Source organism: Phodopus roborovskii, unplaced genomic scaffold, assembly GCF_943737965.1.
Source record: "Phodopus roborovskii unplaced genomic scaffold, PHOROB, whole genome shotgun sequence".
In the NCBI taxonomy this organism is placed as follows: domain Eukaryota; kingdom Metazoa; phylum Chordata; class Mammalia; order Rodentia; family Cricetidae; genus Phodopus; species Phodopus roborovskii.
In genome coordinates, this window is record NW_026125444.1 from 10,134,316 (window position 1) to 10,157,701 (window position 23,386).

A 23,386-nucleotide genomic window follows, 5' to 3' on the forward strand; every position below is an offset into this window, starting at 1 on the left:
ACTGGTTACTCCCACATGCCTTGTGCTATTATTGCCCAAGCTTATTTTGAAAGGGAGGACAGCATTGTAGATTGAAGGTTTTATGGCTAGATTGGCATATATGTTTCTCTTTTGGTAGCCTGCAGAATATACCCTCCATATCTTGAAATCTGGCTTCGTGTTCCTTCCTCCCTCTAAGGGAGAAAATGTAAAAACTTCTATCCTCTCTCCTGGGATGGTTGGATAACTTCCTAACCACATGCATTACCACAAGGTTTCTTACATTCTGGTCCCAGTCTAGCCTACAGGGTTGAATGTTCCTCTCTTTAATTACCATGTTGTCTTCAGTAGTTTCCAGAGATGCTGCCTTCCTGTCAGTGGGGTTCACACAATATTTTTATTGGAAGGTTCTACTATGGGTTTGTTTTTTCCTCTGAGACAGTTATCCTTAACTGGTACTGTTTTATTTCCTGCCTAAACAATCTGCAAAAAACAGGTACTAACAGCTCTATTTTAGAAATGAAGAGGAACAACCCCAATTTTAAGAAAACTCACTAGAATAGGAATATAGAAACAGGTCAGCCTGGGTTCCAGACCCACCTTTCAGGAGCCACAAATCTATTTACATGTGTCCATAGTCACATAGCCAGTTATTGACAGAGAAGCATCCGTGTCTGGTGTCTCAATGGGATTGCTACCATTTGATCAGCACTTATTCCCTTGTCTTGTTTGAAACCCTTGCCAAGGGTCCCTCTGCTTCCTTCACTGCGGCCTCTTCCTCTTCCAGTTTCCTGTTCAGTATCTGCTGCCGCTCTCCCCCAGCTTTTTGAAGTCCCATCGCTCTTCTCTCAAGTGGCACCCTACTGTTCCTAGTCCCGGACCATTTCATAAATCCATCTCCGATGCCAACTTCAGATTCTAGCCCCTCTGAAAACTTCGGATACTATCTTATGCCAGTTGTTCTCAACCTTCCTAATGCTGAGACCCAGCTGAGGGATCCTCATGCTGTGGTGACCCCCAACCATAAAATTATCCCATTGATACTTCAAAAGTGTAATTTTGCCAGTGTAATGAATCATGATGTAAGTATATGCTATGTGACCCTATGGGAGCCATGACCCACAGGCTGAGAACCACTTCCTTACACCAATATATTCTCTAGCTCACATTTCTCTGCACTGTGTACCTCCCTTTGGGCACCTGCATGCCATTTTCTGGATATCTGGCCACACCACATGAGAAACTATTAAATCTAAGATCCTTCTCCATGTGTCTTTGTTACATTTGTCCAATTAGGATATACTATACTTCCTTAAGTATATTCTTTTCTGTTCCATTTTTGTTCCAGATGATCATAGCAGAGTTAAGCTCACACAGATTGCTGAAAAAGATGGGAAACTGACTGACTACATTAATGCCAATTATGTTGATGTAAGTATATTTGACTTAGAATTTTATGGAAATTTTGTAAAGCCCTGAATTTCTTATGCCACAATGATGTGCTTACACCAGTATATAATAAGTGTTATCTCATGAAATGAAAATGCAAACTTGAGAGCCTGTGGCTATAGGGCTTTAGATTAAGTACTATCCTGTTATTTTGTGAGAGGGAATTCAGCCTAAAATGTATGTTTCAGGTACAATATGTATATTAAGATAGACTGATAACTCCATAAATGTAAGGCTTAGTACTTAGTTTGAATTTTCTCATACTTCCTGGCACATTGTTATGTATATCACAGATGATCAATAAATCTAAACTGAAAATTCCCCATGGTAGCACTAAACAATAAGCAAATAAGATTATAAAGCCAGTATTCAGCCTCTATGGCTTTAGGCAGCCTCATGCCATCAGCTTTGTTGCATTCTTCAGAATGGTAGATAATGCCAGAACTTACTTTGTTTCCCCCGTGTGGTCAACTGGATGTCAGCAGACCTCTGTCGTTTCCTGGGCTCTTGTCTCACAGTCTGTCTGTCTTCATGTTAATGCTACATTCAACACTGAGTTCAGAGAAGCGAGTCCCTACCTATAGAGTGTAGTCATTATAACTATCTACTTCCTGCTTCCACGCGAGGCAGTTTGTGTGTCAAAAGAATGTGGGGTTGGGAGGTATAATATAAGTACTTGGAATTCCAGCTCTGCCACTGGCTAGCAGTGATATTGGGAAGTCACTTCACTCTTCTGATCTTCAGTTTCCCCATCATCAGGTAACAGGACACGCTTGTGATTTGTTTCTTCAGGGCTACAACAGACCAAAGGCCTACATTGCTGCCCAGGGTCCTCTGAAGTCCACGGCAGAAGACTTCTGGAGAATGATATGGGAGCATAATGTGGAAGTCATCGTTATGATAACAAACCTTGTGGAGAAAGGAAGAGTAAGTAGTAATTTGTCAGGACATCCCCCACATTAGTTAAGGGTTCTTTTAATTAGATAATTTTATTTTGTTTTGCTTTCTAAGACAGAGATTCATGTAACACAGGCTAACTGGGAACTCTCTACAAAATTGATCTTTATTTCCTAATCCCCTCTACCTCCAAATGCTGGCATGATAGGGCTATAAAATCATTCCGAGCTGCTTCTAATTTCTAATACAATCAATATTAGAGCGCAGCAAAAATTATGAAAGATAATGGATATACTTCTTAATTATTGTTATCTTTTATGTATAGGTGTTTCGCTTATGTATATATCTGTCCACACATGCCTGGTGCCTGTGGAGGCCAGAAGAGGGCATTGGATCACAAGTTATTGGAATTATAGTTTGTGAGTTGCTATGCAGTTAATAGGAATTGAACCCACGTCCTCTGGAAAAACAACAGTTGCTCTTAACTGCTGAATCAGCTTTCCATTCCCATAGTATTCATTCTAGTATCCTAACTACTCAAAGGAAACTGTTGGCATTATCAATCAAAATGCTTTGTCATTAGGAATCAAGTTATCTATTTCTTCAATGCATTTTTACAATGTAAGGAAAAATAAATTGAACTCATAAAAACCAATGAAGAGCAAAGTCGGTTTCAGTTCGTGGAGCCTAGATTTGAGTGCTGAGCCTGTGGTTACTCAGTGCTCCCTGCTTTACTACCTTTGTCATAAAGGGAGACATAGGATTAGATTGCCTGAGATTTCTTTCAGACCTATGCTTTTTGACTGTGGGTCATCTACAACGGATTTGCCATCACTTAGGAGAAAAGGAACAATAATTCAGAAGTGAACAATATTTTATTAATGGGGCTGGAGAAATGAATGTGCTGGCTGCTTTTCCAGAGGACCCAGGCATGAGTCTCAGGACTCACACAGCAGTTCACAACCTTCTGTAACTTCAGTTCCAGGCCATCCACTGACATTTTCTGACCTCGGTGGGCACACAAGTGGTGCATAGCTATCTATGGAAAAACACCCATACACACGGCCGTATATACAATAGTAACAATGAAGAGTCCATGTCACCGTCCCAAACCTTCACTTATTTCAAAAGTGATATATGGACATTGGATGGTTGAGAGATGAAAATTACATATTTATGTTTTTCTTTTACAGAGAAAATGTGACCAGTACTGGCCTACTGAAGGTAGTGAAGAATATGGAAGCTTCCTGGTCAACCAGAAGAATGTACAGGTGCTTGCTTATTATACTGTGAGGAATTTCACTCTAAGAAACACAAAGATAAAAAAGGTAAGTGTTTTAAAGTTTCTGTTGCTGTGCTAATACACCATGACCAAAAGCAACTTGGTGAAGAAAGGGTTTAATTTCAGCTTATGACTCCAGGCAACAGTCCATCACTGAGAGAAGACAGAGCAGGAACTCATGGCAGGAGCCTGATGCAGAGGCCATGGAGGAAAGATGCATATTATCTTGCTCCTCATGGCTTCCTCAGCCTGTTTTCTTATAGTGCCTAGGACCACCAGCCCAGGGGTGGTACTGTCCACAGTGAGCTGGGTTCTCCCATGTCAAACATCAGTGAAAAAAAAATATACTATAGGTCTTGCCCACAGACCAATGTGATGGGGGCATTTTCTCAATCTATGTTCCCTTTTCCAAAGTAACTATAGCTTGTATAAAGTTGACATAAAAACTCTCTAGTAAATTACAAATTATGGACATATTATACCAACAGATGAACTGGTAAAAAAAAATTGGAGCATATATTTGCAATGAAATGTTATTCAGCCCTACTAAGTAATGGTAACTATCATTTTGAACAATTTATGTGAACCTTGAAAACAGTATGTTAAGTACCATAAGCCAGAACAGAAAGACAAATATGGTGTGATCTTATTTATATGTGGTCTCAAGGAAAGTTAGACTTCTAGAAGTAGAGAGTAGAATGGTAGCTGCCAAGATGAGTGTAGAGAACTAGATTGGTGTTGACTAAAGGTGCAAGGAGAGAGCAGTAAAGAGATCTACTGTATAGTATGGTGATTGTAAATTAAATGATGTATTACAGACTAAAAATATCCACGGTGCCAACTTAAGTGTTCTCACCAAAAAGTTTGTGCAACAATACATGTGTTAATCAGCTTCATTTAGTGATCCACATGTATCCAAATGGGGTAGATTTAGAACATGGGAATTCACATAAAGGTTGTGCAGGTTAGAGCCCAAATCATCAAGACTTCAAGCCAATATTCCAGTGGGGTCTTCATGCTGCAGGATTGAGAAGCAGCTCTTCTTCAGGAAACCTGGCTTTGCTTTTAAACCTTCAATTTACTGGGTCAGTCTCATTCACATCATGGCAGATGAGCTTTTCAGCCCAATCTGTGAATTTAAATTTTAGCCACATCTATGACAGAGACTTTCACAATCTCTGTCATACTGACATCTGGCTACTATAGCCTAGCTAAGTGGCCATGTAAAGTTGACTCTCATAAATGACATAAATGCATGTGTGTATATGTATGTGTTCTCACCAAAAACTAAGTATGTGAAATAGTATGTATGATAATTAGCTTAATTTAGCTACCTCACAATGTAGCCATGCTTCAGCATATGTATATACTATATACTGTATGTGTATAAATACACATAATTCTTATTTGCTGCTATCAGCTGTCTGAACTCTTCCAGGGCTCACAGAAAGGAAGATCCAGTGGGCGCCTAGTCACACAGTATCATTACACTCAGTGGCCTGACATGGGTGTTCCAGAGTACTCACTGCCAGTGCTGACCTTTGTGAGAAAGGCAGCCCAGGCCAAGCGCCATGCAGTGGGACCAGTTGTTGTCCATTGCAGGTAAGTCTCAGGGATGTACTTCTAGGCTCACAGAACCGCTTGCACTGGCACAAGGGGATTCGAGGAGCAAGTTTTGCCCAACTAGAAGTGATTTCATGCAATAGGGGAAGTGAGAATACTTTCTCATCTCCACAGGCATTGACCATTAAGAACGAATATGCTAGACTCACAATTGGAAGGCTGGAAATGTCGGAGCAGCGGGTGTTGGTCTATGTGAATTGGATTTCAGCTTATTGACTGTGTGAGATAGGGACCTCACTGTTTTGTTCTTAAACACCTATTAGCAACACACAACGTCATAGGATGAAGATGCTTAAAATATCCCCCCCCCCCGCAGTTCTGACTTAATCTGTTGTAGAGTTATCATGCCAGATTTATTTTAGAGAAAGCAAGGCACTCGGACTAGGAGAAATTTTGCAAAATAAACCTGAATTTTTTTTTTTTTTAAATACTTCGGCCCCCAAAATCCCTTTCTTGTTCCCGCAGCTTCTTCAGAGTCACGTTGACTCTGTTATCAATTTGTTGTTGCCCAAGAACTAGAATTTCCAAGAGGAGGTTGATAAATAGAAATAGCCTCACTGGGTGAGGGAGAAAAGAGAACAGTTTGTGCTAGATATGCCACTCTAATTTTTACAGTTAAAATAACTGCAGCTAACACTGACCAAGTGTGGAGCTTCATAAGTGATAAAATTGCTTTCACCGGTCCACGCAGTATCTGTGTAGAGGCAGTGGCTGTGGTTTCACAGGGGCGACTATTTGCCTTTGATACACAGCTCATCCAAAGACATTCTAATCACCTACTTGGTCTTATTCTCAGGTAGAGGGGAGAGCTTGATCCTGAGGGTTTTTAATCTAGTAGTTTGACAATAAACTGGAGAAAACCAGAGAATGCAAGAAAACGAGCTCTGAAGGTCAGGGATTGTCTCTCAGCGAAGGGACAAGGACCTGGCTATTGTGCAGAACAGGCGCTAATTCTCACTATAGTACTTGTGGGGACATTTGAAAAGAAGTGCTGCCTGAGTTGTGTCCCGCAGACAGAGGCTTTGAAGAAGGTGGGTGATAATGGCCCTTTACAAATGATAGGAGTTGTGTTTTATTCCTTGCAGACTCACTGAAATGAATTTTCACCTGAAAGCCCCATCAAATTCCTTTTTCCTCATTGTGTCAAAACCTTTGCAAACATGTCTCCCTGGCAGCACAGACCCAGGGACCTTTGCCTTTCAGAACTTTCTGAAGCTGATGCTTTCACGCCTCTCAAACTAAATGTCTACTCCACTCACTGTCCCCCAATGTATAAGATTCCATCCTTTAACAGTCAACAATAACTGTTGGAACTATTTTTAAAACATCCCTCAGAAACGGCCAGGTGGCCCAGCAGTTTGACCCACAGCAGAAACAAACCCAAAAGTAAACTTATTGTTTTAAAAGCATTATCCCAAACTGACAAACTCTACAAATTTAGATCACTGCATTCATACATGGCATATTTACTTGGGGGAAGGAAGCCATTTTTTTCTCAACATGACAGCTAATAGTGACCTACTTTCACTCTCCTTTTGTAATTGACATTAAGGCATTGCTTTCTCTTCCTCTGATCAGTGCTGGCGTGGGCAGAACGGGCACATACATTGTGCTTGACAGTATGTTGCAACAGATTCAACACGAAGGGACCGTCAACATATTCGGCTTCTTAAAACACATTCGTTCACAAAGGAATTATTTGGTGCAGACAGAGGTATGGTTTGTTTTTAAAATATAACTTTAGTAATCTAATGTATGGTGGTGCCACTGAAATCAATCTAAGTGTGTTGTTCTCTGAGGATGGTCATAGGGAGGGACTACTTAAAGGAAGGGTAAAAATGACAGAAATGCATTTGCTAGAGTCTGAGGTCAGAAGAAGCCCATCAGTGAAGTGCTGGCAGAACTTTGGTCCTTCAGAAGTTTGAAGGGGATATCCTTTCTTGCCTTGTTTTGGACTCTGGTGGCTGCAGGTATCTTGGATCATTGTAGCATTATTCTAACCTCTCCCTCTGTCTTCTATTGGCTCTCTTCCCTCTGTGTCTAAATTCCCCACCTCTAATGTGAATGCCAGTTACCAGTCTAGGCCAGCTGACCTGAAAAAGGTAATTGTATCTGTAATGCCCTTATATTCTATATTCAGATATATTCCTCTGTTGAGTTTCAATTTATCTTTCAGGGAAATGCAATTCACCTATAATCTTAAGTTACAAATGAGTCTGGATAGGCCAGCTAAATTCTGCCCATGTTGTGACAAAATGAGGACTTTCAGATGACACTAGATATGGTAAAGTTTTAGAATTAGTAGAAGAGTCAACATCAACTCATGCTAGCAAATACCTAAAGCTGCTCAGCACAGGCAATTAATGGATTCTGTTCCTTCTATTTAGAATGCATGATCATATTTAAGCCAGGACAGAGTTTATAGATCTCTGTGTTATTCTGTCCTGTTTTGAAGTAAAAATGATTGTAAATTGAAAGCTATGCTACTGCCTCAAGAATAATCAGAAATATGTGACTAGTGTGAGACAAAATAAATAAATAAATAAATAAATAAATAAATTTCATCATTGAGATGACTTTCTGTGAGACATGACCAGAGAAAAGTCTTATTAGTGGAATATCATTCAGTTCAAACTAGACAATCTTGAACCCAGTTGTTTCAGTTTGTTCTCTGTTACTGGGACAAAACACTAACCAGAACCAGCTTAGGGAGGAAAGGTTTGGTTTGGGCTTACAGGTTGCAGTCTACCACCCTGGAAGATAGGAAGACCGGTCAGACACTGAAGCAGAGACTCCTAAAGAATGCTGACTCTTGATTCCCCTGGCTTGTCGGCTACCTCTCTTATGCAGCCAAGACCGACCTGCCCTGGGATGGCATCATCACAGTGGGGTGGTCTGGGCCCTCCCATGTCTATTAATCAAGAAAATGCCTCCATAGACACACTCATAGGGTAAGGGAGGGAAAAATTCTTCATTTCAAGTTTCTCTTCCCAGGAACGTCTAGGTTTGTGTTGAAATGACAGCCTACCTAACCCGGAAAGCACTTGGCTCATACCAGGAAAGTAGCCACTTGGGCAAGTCCCCCAGAAGCTCTGGAGTCAGCAGAGTGCTCCTCATGGGAAACAGTGAGGTTCAAGACTACGGGTGGTGGAGGACTTGACTTTGCACTTGCAAGTCTTCTGTCCTCCTCGTCACCAAGACCAACATGAGACTAACAGAGGAGGAATGAGAAGAGGTTGTCTCTGTCTGGGCCACCTCCTCTCCAGCCAGCTCTCCTGTCGGGGTTCATTAGCAATCTGGCAGGACCTCTCTCAACCATTTTTGTTGAACTCTAGCTTTCTGTCAATGCAAGTTAATACTCTTACACCTAGGTATCTGTCAGAGAGCGTAAAGCAGTTTTCCTATCGCCTTTTTTTTCAGGAGCAGTATGTCTTCATTCATGACACACTAGTTGAGGCCATACTCAGCAAAGAAACAGAGGTGCCAGACAGCCACATTCATTCCTATGTGAATACCCTCCTCATACCAGGACCAACAGGCAAGACAAAATTAGAGAAACAATTCCAGGTGAGTTTGCTTGCTTACATGCCTCTCGGGTGTCACTACAGAAATGAACGTCACTGTAACTCCTCATCTGACTAGACAAGGCCATGTGGAGTAGTTGGGAGAATTGCTGGAATAATGGCTTTGTGTTTAAATCACCCTTGTTCCTTACAACAGGTTACAGGGCCACTAGGCAGATTTTTAAAGAGATGCCTAATTCTGAGTACCAAGAGGAAAAGTTGTCAGAAGCTTCAACTAACTTTCATAAATGCAGATGTGACCCAGAGAAGAAGGACACAGCATAACAGAATGAACAGACAGGACTTAGAATACACACTGGATAAGAGCTCTTTTAGCTTTGAAAAAAAACCCAGTGCACTTCAGCACAAGTGCAGCGGCTCAGGCTGTTCCTACTACTCTTTGAAATAGCCTGTGTCTCACTTGAAACCCTCAGACTAGAGTAGGTCACCTATCTATAATAGCTTCCTCAACCCCAGTTTCTCCCACCCACCCGTCTCCTGTCAGAAAACCAATGAGGAAAGGGAAACATGCTTTGTTTGTCCCCGTATTTCCAGAACACTAGTGGTCTGGCTTTCATAAATAACTTTGCAAAGATTCCAGAAAGTGTGTGTTAGCAGACCTGCATCTTGTACCAGAGAAAGTTCAGGCACAAACTTGAAATGAGGACCGCAATTTTCCTGCAATCTACCCCATGCTACCCTCAAACTCGTCAGGGTTTAGGGAGAAACAAGGTTAATGTCTAAGGAAAGGACAGCTGAAAATAATTGAAAAGACCTTAGGAAAAGTTCAGAAGCGTTAGCCTGAGATTATTTCTCCTTCCTCTTTGCTTAGCCTACAACATATTGTGCTAACCATCAGACCCTACCTCTGCCTTCTAGGAACCGCCCTTCTGTGCTTCGGCAATGCAAAAGAAGGATTGAGATGACTGCTGATCTCAGAACTTGTTTTCAGAAAGATGCTGTGTGTTACGCAGCAGGCCCATGGGGGTCATAAAGGGATGTTTTGGACAAAGTGCACAGTCTGGGTTCTAGAAATAATAAAGGAACATAAAACACAAAAGTTAACTTGCAAGCATGCCTTGCATAGGTGAAAAGCCCTCTCGCTATCCTAATTTTAAATTTAAATTTATATAAACTTTGTCAGTACAACTCTTATTTAAATATGATTTACCCACTACATAAGAAAATTCATATGGCTTAAGCTGAATAATCCAGGATTTAAATAGAAATATAACACCTCAACTATTCAGTTCAAAAAAGAGATTTGCCTTTCTTGTGTGTGTGTGTGTGTGTGTGTGTGTGTGTGTGTATCATTCAATTTTATGCAAAGAAAATCTTCCTTGAAACAAACTGCCTGTCTATCCCATAAATATTTACCAGACACCTATTAGGTGGCAGGCTTCAGAATTTAGTACTGAACCTTGAGCTTGTGGGCTGGGGCAATAGCCCAGTTGGTAAAGTGCTTGCTGCATGAACATGAGCTATGCACTTGAATCCCCAGCCCTATGGAAAAAGCTTCACACCAGTGATCCAGTGCCTGTAATCCCAGCCTGTGGAAGCAGGTACCTGCACATTCTCTGGGGCTTGCTAACTCTTCAGTGCAACTGAATCAGTAAGTTCCAGGTTCCATCAGAGAATGAGAATAGGAAAATATTAACTGGAGAATAACTGAGGAAGATACCTGGTGTCAACCTCCAGCCTCTACAGAAACACACACATACACATACATAAAATATATACATGAGTTTAAAAAGACAGTAAAAGAAGGGCTAGAGAGATGGCTCAACTGTTAGAAGATTTGAACTGCTCTAGTAGAGGACCCATGTTCACTTGGTTCACTGAACCCACTCTGGGCAGCTTATAAACTGCCTGTGGCTCCAGCTTTAGGGAATCCAGCACCTTCTTCTGGACTCTTCAGATACTTAAACTCACATATGCATGTAACCACACACAAACATAAGCACACACATAATTTAAATTAAAATACATCTTTCAAAAAAAGTAAGAGAGCACACTCAACTCCTGGTCTCATGGTGCCTTGCTTAATTTATAAGATGCTAAGACACTGTTTGGGGGAAGGAGAAAATACAGATATAACTGCTCAGACTCTGTTAACTGGGAGGGGGTATCATTCCCTGTGATTGAGAATTCAAGAGAGAAGGGCATGTGTTGCAGGATGTGGTGGAGGACAAGATGGTCAGATCACTTTTATGTCTACAACACTTTGAAGTACAAGAGCCATATTTGCAAGACTTTCATTACTAAAAGAAGTTACCCAGGTACAGAGCTCTACAAATAAAAAGTTTACTTGAACTTTAATTCTGTGGATGCATGGGACAAGGAGTCACATCTGCTTGGTGGCCTTCTTGATAAGTGGCAAGATCTCAGGCTCCTTAGAACATCACCTGGAAACATGGTGTGTGTGTGTGTGTGTGTGTGTGTGTGTGTGTGTGTGTGTGTGTAACTCTCTACCTCCTATAAAGCTCTTAGGATTCATTCACAGGAGCTCCAACCTGAAGACTTAATATAATCCTAGTCACCTCCCCAAGTCTCCACCTCTATGCACCATAGTTGACCTCAGTTTTCACACCCAAAATACCTCACAGTAGGGGTTAAATTTGAACACATAAAGCCTTGAGGAGCACATTGAAACCATAATAGAACATGCTTCAGTTAACAAGTGTAGTAGGCAACTTAATACAGCATCCAAACAGTAGGAGAGATCAAGCCTGGAGAAAAAGACTGGACCAGCTTGGAGAGGATTATTTGGAGCCTTGGAACTGAGTAAGATGATTACTAAAAATGAGGTGTTTAAAAGGTTTGGGAGACAGTATGGAGATTCAGCTCAGAGACAGAGCTCTTACCTAGTGTATACCATGTCCTAGGCTCAAACCCCAGCACTTAAAAACAGGCGGGGGATGAAAGCAGTTAAGAAGGGTAAATGGAAGGCATGAGAGAATAAGAGATAGTGAAAGATAAAAGAATCCAAAAGAAATCAGGTATCAAGAGGAGGAAAATGAACAAATACCAAAGGAATTCTTATGGAAAGGCAATGGGGCTTAGCCATAGCACACTGATGACCACTGCAAAAGCTGGGACAGAGAAGTGTGCATTGAAGCCAGATAACAGTTATAAATCAAACAAAAAGGACATAGCAGGAATCAGACAAGAGGAAGGGGAAGGCAACTGGAGTAGATTATATTGACATAAGGGTATGAAAATGTTCTGATGATGCCCATCTCTTTGCATACCAAGCTTTAAAAATAAACTTTATAAACCAACTGGATTTGAGGAAGCCTAGAGAAAACTCACACGGCTCTTTTTTAAAAGTGGCTTTCTGAAGTCCATAGAGGTATGTCAACAGTTGAGATTGATTGCTACTCTTCCACAGAACCTAAGTTTGGCTCTTAGCACCCATTTCAGGTGGCTCTCAACCAACATAACTCCAGCTCCAAGAAACATAATATCATTTTCTGATCCTTTCTGGGCTCCTGAACACATTTGGCATGCACACAGAGATATACACACATATACATATACATGTACACAAATAATATGAATATATATGTATATATATACATACATACATACATACATACATACATACATACATACACTTAAAACTTGACTCTGAAAAGGAATAATAAAGATAGTTACTTGGAAATACAAGCCTAGAGGGTAGGACAGTCTTTATGTTGCTTATTTTTTATTTTGACTATGTTTTAAATATAGATATATGAGCTTCTTTTAAAACTAGTGGGAGGAAGAAAATTGGAATTGCAAAGATCCTTAGTAAGTGCAAAGAGGTAGGATTGAGAATGCACGTGAAGGACTAGTCTATGAAACAAGAAGACCTCGGTGGTTTGCAGAATGGATGTGCTTGGAAATGACTGGCCAGCATCCCAGGCTGGTAGCTGAGAGAAAATACTAGGAACATGGACAAGTCTGTCCTTGTTGCAGGAAGTGGAAAGTATTCACAAACTAAGTAGTAACATGCTGGGTATGATGGCTCACACCTGGAATCTCAGCACTCAAGATGCTGAGGCATAAGGACTATCACAAATTCAACATCAGCCAGGGGCACAGAGTGTTTTCAGACGTGAAAGGGGGGAAATAAAACATGATTAATAGTTTATAAATATTTTCTAAACTTAAATAAAAACATACTGTAAGGCAGGGGGGGGGAAGTTGTAAGGCTATGCTAGATTTTTAAGGAACAAAAACTTTCAAAAATCTAGGTGGAAAACCAACCCATTTATTTTAAGGGTCACATAAATATTTGCTACCAAGATAGTGTATGTATAAAACATTTATAGGGCAGTGTCAATAAAACAGTGTTTAACATTTCAGTGACTGAAAACCAACAGTATACCTTTTAGCACCCTGATGAACTAGTTTGTAGGATTCCCTCCAAAAACTAAGTAACTATTTAACGCTAGTGAGAGCAAGTAGAGGAAAAGGACACAGGGCCACAAAGGAAGCCATCAGGAAGATGTCCTCAAGATCATAGATCTTGAAATGCAGCCTAGACACTTCGGGACATCACTAAGAAGGGGCTTAACTCAAGTCCTGGGAAACAAGTCGGCCATGATTACATTACCATTCTTTTGTTGAGGCATGCTGGTGTGTTTGGGTATCCGAGTGAAGTGCCTGAAATGACCTCACTTTTCCTTGCCTCCCTTGCCCAGCTTCTGAGTCAGTCAAATATTCTTCAGAGTGACTACTCGACAGCCCTGAAGCAGTGCAACAGGGAGAAGAACAGAACGTCCTCTATCATCCCTGGTAAGTCACCCTGAATCGTGGAAAAGCAACTCAGGTTTTTATTTCCATCACAAGAGACTTGCATATCTATCAGTAATAGTTACGCGTACTTAAATTATAGTATGTCTGGCGCCATAGTGTTCTAACTATACCCAGTATGTGATTATTTAAAATGACTCAAATCCTTGAAGTCTTATCACGAATGCAGAACTTGACTTTAATAATTAGTTAAACAATTAGTTTGAGCATCAAAGGCATTCATTGAGAAATGTACTTTGCGTTTGGGAGTTGATGGGGTGAGGATGGTTCATTGCAGTAAGCATGTTTGTTTACTTGGAATGTTCTGCGTTCCAGTGGAAAGATCAAGGGTGGGCATTTCATCCCTGAGTGGAGAAGGCACGGACTACATCAATGCATCCTATATCATGGTAAGTCCAGGAGATACCATGAAAGAGCCTGTGTTAGAAGAATTAATAGCAAAGAGGGCTCCCTGACGCAGTAACAGCACCTGTAGGACATCAGTCCAATATAGTAACTGTAACACACAATCATTAGTGACCAGGGGAATACCTTGATGTTTTCAAGTGTGCTGAGACTGAGGAAATGTCCATCAAAATTAATAAGGAAGCACAGGATCTCAGATTTACCTCTCAGAGCTAATGAGCAAACATAAATCCTATGTTTCATTCATGTGCACAGACCTGGGGCAGAGGCAGGACACATCCGCTTCAGCAAAGCCCAAATTCACTAAAATTAGCACCCTGGATTTTCAGCACAGCTCTTCCCTGGGTTCACTTGAGCTACTGAATTTCTAACAACCTTCTACAATTAGGTTGTCTGCTGAATGGATGAGTGCTTTGGTTTTGTGTGTCTTTTATTACCACCTCAGGATGGTCAGTCACACAGCTTGGTTTCAAATGAGAGAGTCCTAATTGTAACTCCCAAACTGTTGTTCTAGTGAGCCAGTAAAGAAATGGCCTAAGAACACGCATGTGGGAAATGAGGAAATGAGCAGTTACACTGTAGTCTAACACACCCCCTTTCAAATGAGTCTGTGGAAGTAGTGAAAGACCACACTGCAAGGGAAGCATTTTTAGTTGAGTAAAGAGCATAGAAATCATTTGATCCAGTTACACCATTTCCAGGAGTCTTTCTGATCCCCGTCATAGTTGAGGCAGCCAGCGGGGTCAGGACATGGAAGGCAACCCGGGGTGAAGAGCTGTGAGATTTCATATTCTGAAGCCAGGTGTTTGTGAACAATAAGGATTATTATAAATTATGCCATGGCTTTCCACTCTACCTAGTGCAAGAGAAACATGCACGCAACATTTTGGTACTTCTACTCTTAGAGGTAACAGCCCTTGTCCACAACATTTAATGTCACCCAGTTTAATCACCTTTACAATGAGGATTATAGTTTTTATCTCATAGACCCCTTAACAGGAAGAAAGCTGTACCTTGCATATAGACAGTGCCCAACAAATGCTGGTTGTAATACTTGTTCTAAATTTAATACTCTGCTTTAACATAAAACATGTTTCTCTGTCTAGTCCTATAGTCCTATGCCAGGGCTTTCTTTTTTAAATCTTGTCTTTGGTTTTGTAGGGTTATTACCAGAGCAATGAATTCATCATCACCCAGCATCCCCTTCTGCATACCATTAAGGACTTCTGGAGAATGATATGGGATCATAATGCCCAGCTGGTGGTTATGATTCCAGATGGTCAAAACATGGTATGTCACTTTTGGTTTGTTTCTTATAAGGAAAACACAATATTGCACTAGCTGGAAGCCTATCATAAACACAAGAAAAGTGATCTTATTTCTACCTAATAAACAAATGTCACTAAACTAGATTGGTTACAGAGTTCCATTGGACCAAATTAATGAATGGGAGATCTAAATGAAATGAGTTAAAATTGCTAAAGATGCATTTGTGGCACTGCTTAAGCATACCAGGATTGCAACCACAAATTAAACAAGTCTGTACTCTTCTATTTGCACTTTTAAAAGATAAAATACATAATATTTTGTTGAAAATTCCATCTAAGTCTCTCTCTTTTTTTATTGTGTTATTTTGTTTAAAATCCAATGAAAGCATACTTAAAGAAGTAGTTACATCTTCTTAATAATACCAACCAAGGCTGTTTCATGTAGATTTGGTAGTCTTTTTATGAAGAAAACAGAGATTTGGTAAATGTTTAAATTTATTCTCTGAGAATTCTATACATGTATACAATGAAATAGGATCATACCCACCCCCAACTCTTTCTGGATTTTCCCAGCACACACCTCTCCCAACTTGATCTGTTTTGCTTTGTATTTTAAGAGCTCTCTACAATTATTGTTGACCATGTAAGCATGGGTATGTCACTATCCACTGGAACATAGGCACCCTACAAGTGCCATAGTCCCAAAGAAGAATTAATCTTCCTGCCCGTGCTGCACTCACCTGCCAATTGCTCCTCAGCTAGACTGGTACCCCATGGTCCATGCTGGAAAGCTTTACTTAAAACATAAATAAATAAACTTGTAAAGAAAGGATCTCTTCAGAACCAGAATATCAGTCATATATCTACTCTTCTTTCTATGTTTTTATAACCTAAAGAGTTAGTAAACATTAATATTTGACTCGGACTTTGCATAACCCTCATACTCAGTTTATGAATTTAAAGTCACAGAGATTCCAAACCATGCTAGAAATTGGTGAACTCTTCTTGCTTTACCAGTACTACTCAGTTGTCAGCTATAGAAGCAACAGGCTTACCAACACTTCTGATAAGCCAACAGCACAAACTGCCACAGCAATAATTTTGATTGTGTGATGTTTTACTTTACACATAAATCCAGTCTGGATTAAGATATCAAGAACATTTTTAATGGTAAATTTTGCTATTCAAAGAAAAATTTGATTCAAAATGTCTATGCCAACTAATTCATCTTATTTCATAATCAGGCCATTGAGCTAGCTTATGAAAATCTATATACTTCTTGGTCTCTTCCAGGCAGAAGATGAATTTGTTTACTGGCCAAATAAAGATGAGCCTATTAATTGTGAAAGCTTCAAAGTCACTCTTATGTCTGAGGAACACAAATGTCTATCAAATGAGGAAAAGCTGATAGTTCAAGACTTCATCTTAGAAGCAACACAGGTATGGAAACAAGTTAAAGGATGAATATCTATCCTGCTTATGTGTGAGGCATGTGCTAACCTGGGAATCTTTCTTAGACATGGAAAGGGTTCTTATTCATTGCAAATTGAGACAATCTCAGAACTAATCAAAATTCCTTTAATTACCATCTTTACTTTCAGAATCATCAAAGTATTGATCTTTTATAAATTACACAATTCATAACTTCTGTGTACTGAGAAAAACAAAGATTTTCCTTCTACTCCAACTTGGTGGCTGACAGAACTTCGGTTGGAATTTTTTTTTTTTAATGTAATTCCAATTCTCTTTCCTTGGAGATTTATTTTTTATTTTCCTTATTATTATATTTTTCTTATTTTACATATCAATCCCAGTTCCCTCTCCCTCCCATCCTCTAATGTCCCTCCACCCCCTTCCATCCCTTTCCCCAAGGAGGGTGATGCCTTCCTGGAGGGATCATCAAAATCTGTCAAGTCATTTGGGGTAGGGCTTAGGCCCTCCCTCCTGTCTCTAGGCTAAGAGAGTATCCCTCCATGGGGAATGTACTCCTGAAGTATTTTTGTGCACCAGGGATACATCCTGGTTCCACTGTCAGAGGTCCCATAGACTGCTTAGGCCTTCTAACTGAGACCCATGTTCAGGTGTCTGGCTAGGTCCTATTCTGGTTTCCCAGCTATCAGACTGGGGTCCATGGGCTCCCTCTTGTTCATATCAGCTGAATCTGTGGGTTTCTGCAGCCTGGTCTTGACCCCTTTGCTCACCACTCCTCTCTCTCTGCAACTGGATTCCAGGTGTTTGGCTCAGTGTTTAGCTGTGGGTGTCTGCTTCTACTTCTATCAGCTACTAGATGAGGGCTCTATGATAGCATATAAGGTAGTCATCAATCTCATTATTAGGGAAGGGCATTTAAGGTAGCCTCTCCACTATTGCTCAGATTGTTGGATGGGTATTTTGTCTGTGTATGCCTGTACACCACATGCATGCAGTGCCCACGGAGGCCACGAGAGGTCATGAGATCCTGTAGAATGGGAGCTTCAGATGGTTGTGAGCCATCATGTGGGTGCTAGGAACTGTCCTCTGCAAGATCTGCTAGTGCTCTTCCTAACTGCTGACCCATCTTTCCAGGCTCCTAACTCTAATTCTTATGTTTTAAAATCAGCACTTTGCCATGCCTTTCTTCCATAGCTTTCTGAAGTTAGTAAGAAGGCTTATTTCAAGAAAATACTCATTAGATATCCATTGTCTTGTCATACTGACTATCCTGATCACCCTCGTTGCCTAGCTCAGCCTTAGGAAATACAGCTTTTTCCTAGTATTATACCGAAAACTCTCAAAACAGTAAACATTCATGATTGATTCTAGGTAGTGCACCTCAGGTATGCCCTAACCTCCAGAAATCCAGCCCAGGAATGAGAGGTAGTACTAAAGCAATGGTCAGGAAGGCAAGACAAAGTAGTCATTTCCATTCACTTCGTTTATAGCTACTGTCTTATTAATGTCATAGCACTTGAAGTTGGTAAAGAGGTAAAGTTTTTGCTGTATGGACCAGACTCACTTCAACATCTAGAAAGTTTGTTAAATGACCAAACTAAAGTCAAAATCTATTGCTTTTTATGGACTATTTTAAAAATAGTGCTATATAATAAAGTTAGATTAATAAATTGTGTATATTAGAGTGATATATTAAATGATTTGCTGGCTACTGAGTTTAAAAAAGGATCATAACCTTGACCTTCATATACCTTATGCTTTTACTCATCTATAGTACCCTCCCTTTAGATACAGTAGCTTCTTCCTGAATTCTTTTGATTTACTTCATGATGTCACCTTTTATCCCAGTTTTAAGATTGTGTTGTTTTGACTTTACATTTTGACCTTAAATAAATTATGTACACTTCAACTTTTTACTATTTTGCATCATTATATCATTGTGACATTTATTCACATAATTGGGTATATGTCAAACCTGTTTGCTTCTACTATTAACATATTGGGTATGGTTTCTGTATTTGGACCACTACTGTTTTCTTTTTTGCTTCATTTTGTTTTGTTCAGATTACAAGTGGTACCTCCCTGAATGTGTTTACACGTATGAAAATATGTCTTGGGTATGCCTAAGGATACTGTATGGGTCCTGGGTTCTGATTGTTAGTCACACCAAAAGTAGATGAGACTGAAGTTCATAGGAGACCTCTACCCCTTCCCAGATGTTTTCCCATTGCGTTGTCTCACCTCGTTCTGATGAGTACTGCTGGAGTTTGAAGATCTCTATGCTGTTTTCCTAACAAACTTTAACACTGAAGACTTCCTTTTGTAACTTAAAATTTAGCAATACAGACACGTCTTTATGGAATGCTTTCATGGTTTATTAGAATTGACATGATTCGCCCACAAATAAGATTTCCTTCTAGAACTGAAAAGAAGGGGTTGGGAAGATGGACCCGATGCTAAAGGGCTTTCCAGTGAAGCCTAAGAACCTGAATCTGTTTCAAGTAGTAACATGAAAGCCAGGCACAGTGCTGCATAACTATAATCCCAGCACTAGAGATAGGAAGAGAAAGGGTTTACAGGCCAACCAATCTAGTCCAAATCACTAAATTTTAGATGGAAGATCCTGTCTCAAAGAATAAGGCAGAGAAAAATTAGAGAACTTGATATCAACCCTTTACCTCCATGTGCACCCACACACACGTGTATACAAGCACACCCCACACAAAAAAGGACTAAAAAGGAGATAATGGTTTTTTTTTACCCTGGTGAATAGATCTGTTCTTGATGAATGTCCCATTGCAATGATTTTCTCCTTCCACAATGAGCCATGTACTGCAAATATAGCATGCCCTGTTTTTATCATCAAGCTTCAGTTTCTAATGTTTCCCAGTTATTCCACTCAAGATAAACTGTCGCTAGCCAGCATCACTCTTTTAAAAACTCTAATTTGTTTTTTCTTCTCGTAGGATGATTATGTGCTGGAAGTAAGGCATTTCCAGTGCCCCAAATGGCCAAACCCAGATAGTCCCATTAGTAAAACATTTGAACTTATAAGTATTATCAAAGAAGAAGCGGCTAGCAGGGATGGGCCCATGATTGTTCATGATGAGTAAGTTTCACAGTCTTAATCATTGTACACCTCTGGATATGTGCTTGCTTCTGTTGTCCTCAGACCAGCCTGATGCTTTGCGCCTGTGTGCTGACTCAGTCAGGGTGGATTTCCTGCTGCTCATCATCAATGGTCACACAGAACTTTTCCCCTTTTCTGTTACTCTTGGTATATGAACAGAGTCTGCTCTTACACTTTATAGTGGGAGCATTTGTTGAGATGAGACACTGTTTCAGCACTGGAATCTTGTAGAAACTATCCCAGGATGTGTCTCAGGTATTTACTTCATTAAAAAAGGAGTAAAAATTACCATTGTTTGCCTTTTTTGTTGTTGTTGTTTTTGTTTCTATTTGGCCGAATTTTTCTGTTTCTGTAACAACCAAAAATTCTAGAATTGTGTTATATATCCATTCTATAAAGTATAGAGTTATATATTATAACCTCAGCCAAACATGTTCCACCACTTTCATAGAATACAAATAACAAAGCATAAATGATCTTGTTTTAATGGCATGAAAGATACCGCACAATCAAAAGAAGGAAAGACCCACCATCTCAGACTGTGCTTTGAGTTACAAATTTATTTGCTGCATCTGAATGGAGTCTTTGCCCTTTCTCTTTTACTGCAAGGCATGGAGGAGTAACGGCAGGAACTTTCTGTGCTCTGACAACACTTATGCACCAACTAGAAAAAGAAAATTCCATGGATGTTTATCAAGTAGCTAAGATGATCAATTTAATGAGGCCAGGAGTCTTCACTGACATTGTAAGTGATGAATCTCATCTTTGTTGTTGAAATATCACTTCCCACATGGTACTAAAGTCTTTTTTATTCTATATAAAGAAGGTCACAGTGGTGGGCAGCATTCAAGCTGCATTACAAGTCTGCACCTTGCAGAAGACTGGCAGACTTTAAAAATAAATTAAGTTACTCCGTGCCCTTTTTACAAGATTCGTTGTGAGTCTTAATATGTTTAGTGAAATTACCAACAAATTGATTTGTTCAGCAAACTGAAGTTATATTTGTGGGGCCCAAGTGGGGGGCTTCACAGAACAGCCAGAGATATACCCCAAAGATTTAAATGTTAGAACTATTAACTGCTTTCTCTAGTCAAATCCAGTCTCTGAAGTTAACAAATAACTAATTCTTGAGTGCTTTTAAAAGAGACATATTCAGTCAAGAAATAGGCACAACACTTCTTGTTCCATTGTTCAGTTTAGAAAAATCCTGAAAGGTATTATTGTAGCAAAACAATAAGAAGCTTGGAGAGTCTCCGGTGAATTTGGAAGTCCTGGTGTCACTGTCAGTTTCTTAGCTGATTACAGATAAGGGCTTCATAGAAAGATCACCTGGGAGCATGGAACCCCTTTACTCAAGGTAGACAATCGAGCCCCAGACAGAATGATAGAGTGTGAAGAACATTTGATGACAGCGTCTGCTGTCAGGTGATCTGCTGTGGTGATATGACAGTCTTTGTTGAGCTCTTTCTGTAGATACACAGAAACATGTTTTTTTTTAACAAGAGTAATTAGAGGAAAATAAGATGCTTAGTTTTGAAGGTTGGGGGTTTAGCTCAGTTGGTAGAATGATTCTCTAAGATGTACAAAACTCATTTTGATCCCTGCCTCCTCATAAACTGGATGACTAGAACACGCCTGTAGCCTTATCACTTGGGAGGTAGGGACAAGAGGATCAGGTCATCCTCAGCTACACAGTGAGTTCAACACCAGTCTCGGAGATATGAGACTAAGAAAGAAAGAGGCAGGAAAAGGAAAGAAGATGTGGCTTTTGAAAAGACTGTAGGCTCTGAGCACCAACGGAGTTCATTTGCATCATCTTCTGACTACAGGAAACAACAAAGCAAGAACCGAGTGCTTGTTACTGTCCAATTTGCATGGGTTTCTTCTCTAAATTCAATGACTATTTACTCATTGCAAAGCAATTTCAGCTTAACCAAACATATAAAGCCAAATGTACACTGTGAACCTCAGCTGAGCTCAGTCCCTTAATACATATCTGTGCCCTTCTTGAACAGTGCCAAAATGTGTCTGAAATCACTCCTACTTTATGCAAAATCATGTCTCTGCTGAGCTTCCTGTCTGCTTCTGTGTTTCTAGGAACAGTATCAGTTTCTCTACAAAGTGGTCCTCAGCCTCGTCAGCACAAGGCAGGAAGAGAATCCATCCGCCTCCCTGGATAGTAATGGTGCAGCTTTGCCTGATACAAATAGGGCTGAAAGCCTAGAGTCTTTGGTTTAACACCAAAAGGGTGAAGGACAGCCCAGTCTAAGCATTGTTCTCCTCTTTCTAAAATTAGAAAAATGAGTCTGTTCTGTTGTCTGTTTACTTTCCATGACATGACAGTAACTCGTTCTGCTGCCAAATTGACACCATTAACAACGTGTGCCTTTTTGAGAGACTTCTTGTAATTCACTTATTATGTTCAAACTAAAATATTGAATTTTACAGTATTTCTAAGAATTGAATTGTGGTATTTTTTCTCATATTGGTTTTAACAGAAAAATCCAATTTATAGATAATAGGAATCAACATCCTTGGTACATGTTTGTTTATAAGTGTCAAAGTTTTAGCTGTATTTGTAGCAATCATCATGTTTGCTAGAAAGGTAACTTTTAATATAGTAGATTGTAAGTAAACCACTTTATCTCTGATGATATTCAACATTTTACAACTGCAGTACTTACCTGAAGTAGCAGTGATCTAGTAACTTATGTAAATACTGCTCTGGTGTCTCCATGGACCAAATTTATATTTATAATTGTAGATTTTTATATTTTACTACTGTGTGAGTTTTCTAGTGGTGTCCTTGAGTTTAATGATGTAGTTTATTCTCTGGTCTTACTTACTCAACATGTCTTCTAAAACTTGACTGTGCTAGCCAAGGAACTAAGCCTGTTTCTGCATGTCATTTTAACTCTTGTGGAAAATAAGAAACCACTTGTTTTAAAAGATGTTTTATGAGAATAACACCTTACCAACATTCCTTAAATTGTTTTTATCCAAGAAATTGCAAAAATAAATATATTGCCATTAACTTGTGTTCAATTGCAGAATGTTGTGCTGACCTTTGTGTGCTAGAAGATCATGAATTTGGGTCCCACTGAGAAATAGTGAAGAGCTCAAAAAAATGGGACCTGTGGTGGTTTGAATGTAACTGGCCCCCATAATCCTATAGAGAATGGCACTATTAGGATATGTGGCTTTGTTGGGGTGGGGATGGCCTTGTTGGAGGAAGTGTGTCACTGTGGGGGCAGGCTTTGACATTTCCTATGCTCAGGATACCACCTCGTCAGGCAATCAGCTTCCTGTTGCCTTCTCGTCAAGATGTAGCCAACACCACATCTGCCTGCATGCTACCATGTTTTCCTCCATGATGATAATAAACTGAACCTCTGAAATGTAAGCTGCCACGACAATTAAAAGTTTTATCTTATAAGAGTTGCTGTGGTCATGGTGTCTCTTCACAGCAATAAATACCCTAACTAAGACAGTTCCCAAACTGTTTCCTGTGGTACTCAGAGATCTCACAATGTTTTTGATTTTGGTTTTTTTTTTTTTT

At 39.9% G+C, this 23,386-nt stretch overlaps 1 protein-coding gene across 6 annotated transcripts in view; it reads left to right on the forward strand.

Moving 5' to 3' along the window:
- Positions 1 to 22,861, forward strand: part of Ptprz1 (protein tyrosine phosphatase receptor type Z1) — a 161,478-nt gene extending 138,617 nt beyond the window's left edge. For 4 of the 6 annotated variants that reach the window (XM_051175741.1, XM_051175742.1, XM_051175744.1 and 1 more), the window contains 13 exons: positions 1,328 to 1,410; positions 2,221 to 2,355; positions 3,519 to 3,653; positions 5,046 to 5,209; positions 6,809 to 6,944; positions 8,651 to 8,797; positions 13,482 to 13,575; positions 13,909 to 13,982; positions 15,160 to 15,288; positions 16,560 to 16,706; positions 19,664 to 19,806; positions 20,437 to 20,572; positions 21,925 to 22,861. In XM_051175741.1, the coding sequence (XP_051031698.1) occupies positions 1,328 to 1,410; positions 2,221 to 2,355; positions 3,519 to 3,653; positions 5,046 to 5,209; positions 6,809 to 6,944; positions 8,651 to 8,797; positions 13,482 to 13,575; positions 13,909 to 13,982; positions 15,160 to 15,288; positions 16,560 to 16,706; positions 19,664 to 19,806; positions 20,437 to 20,572; positions 21,925 to 22,065 (1,664 nt within the window). In that variant the 3' untranslated portion in view covers positions 22,066 to 22,861. Of the gene's footprint in view, positions 1 to 1,327; positions 1,411 to 2,220; positions 2,356 to 3,518; positions 3,654 to 5,027; positions 5,210 to 6,808; positions 6,945 to 8,650; positions 8,798 to 13,481; positions 13,576 to 13,908; positions 13,983 to 15,159; positions 15,289 to 16,559; positions 16,707 to 19,663; positions 19,807 to 20,436; positions 20,573 to 21,924 lie in introns of all 6 variants that reach the window. The other 2 variants (XM_051175743.1, XM_051175745.1) reach the window with 1 other exon arrangement.
- The last annotated feature ends 525 nt before the right edge of the window (positions 22,862 to 23,386 follow it).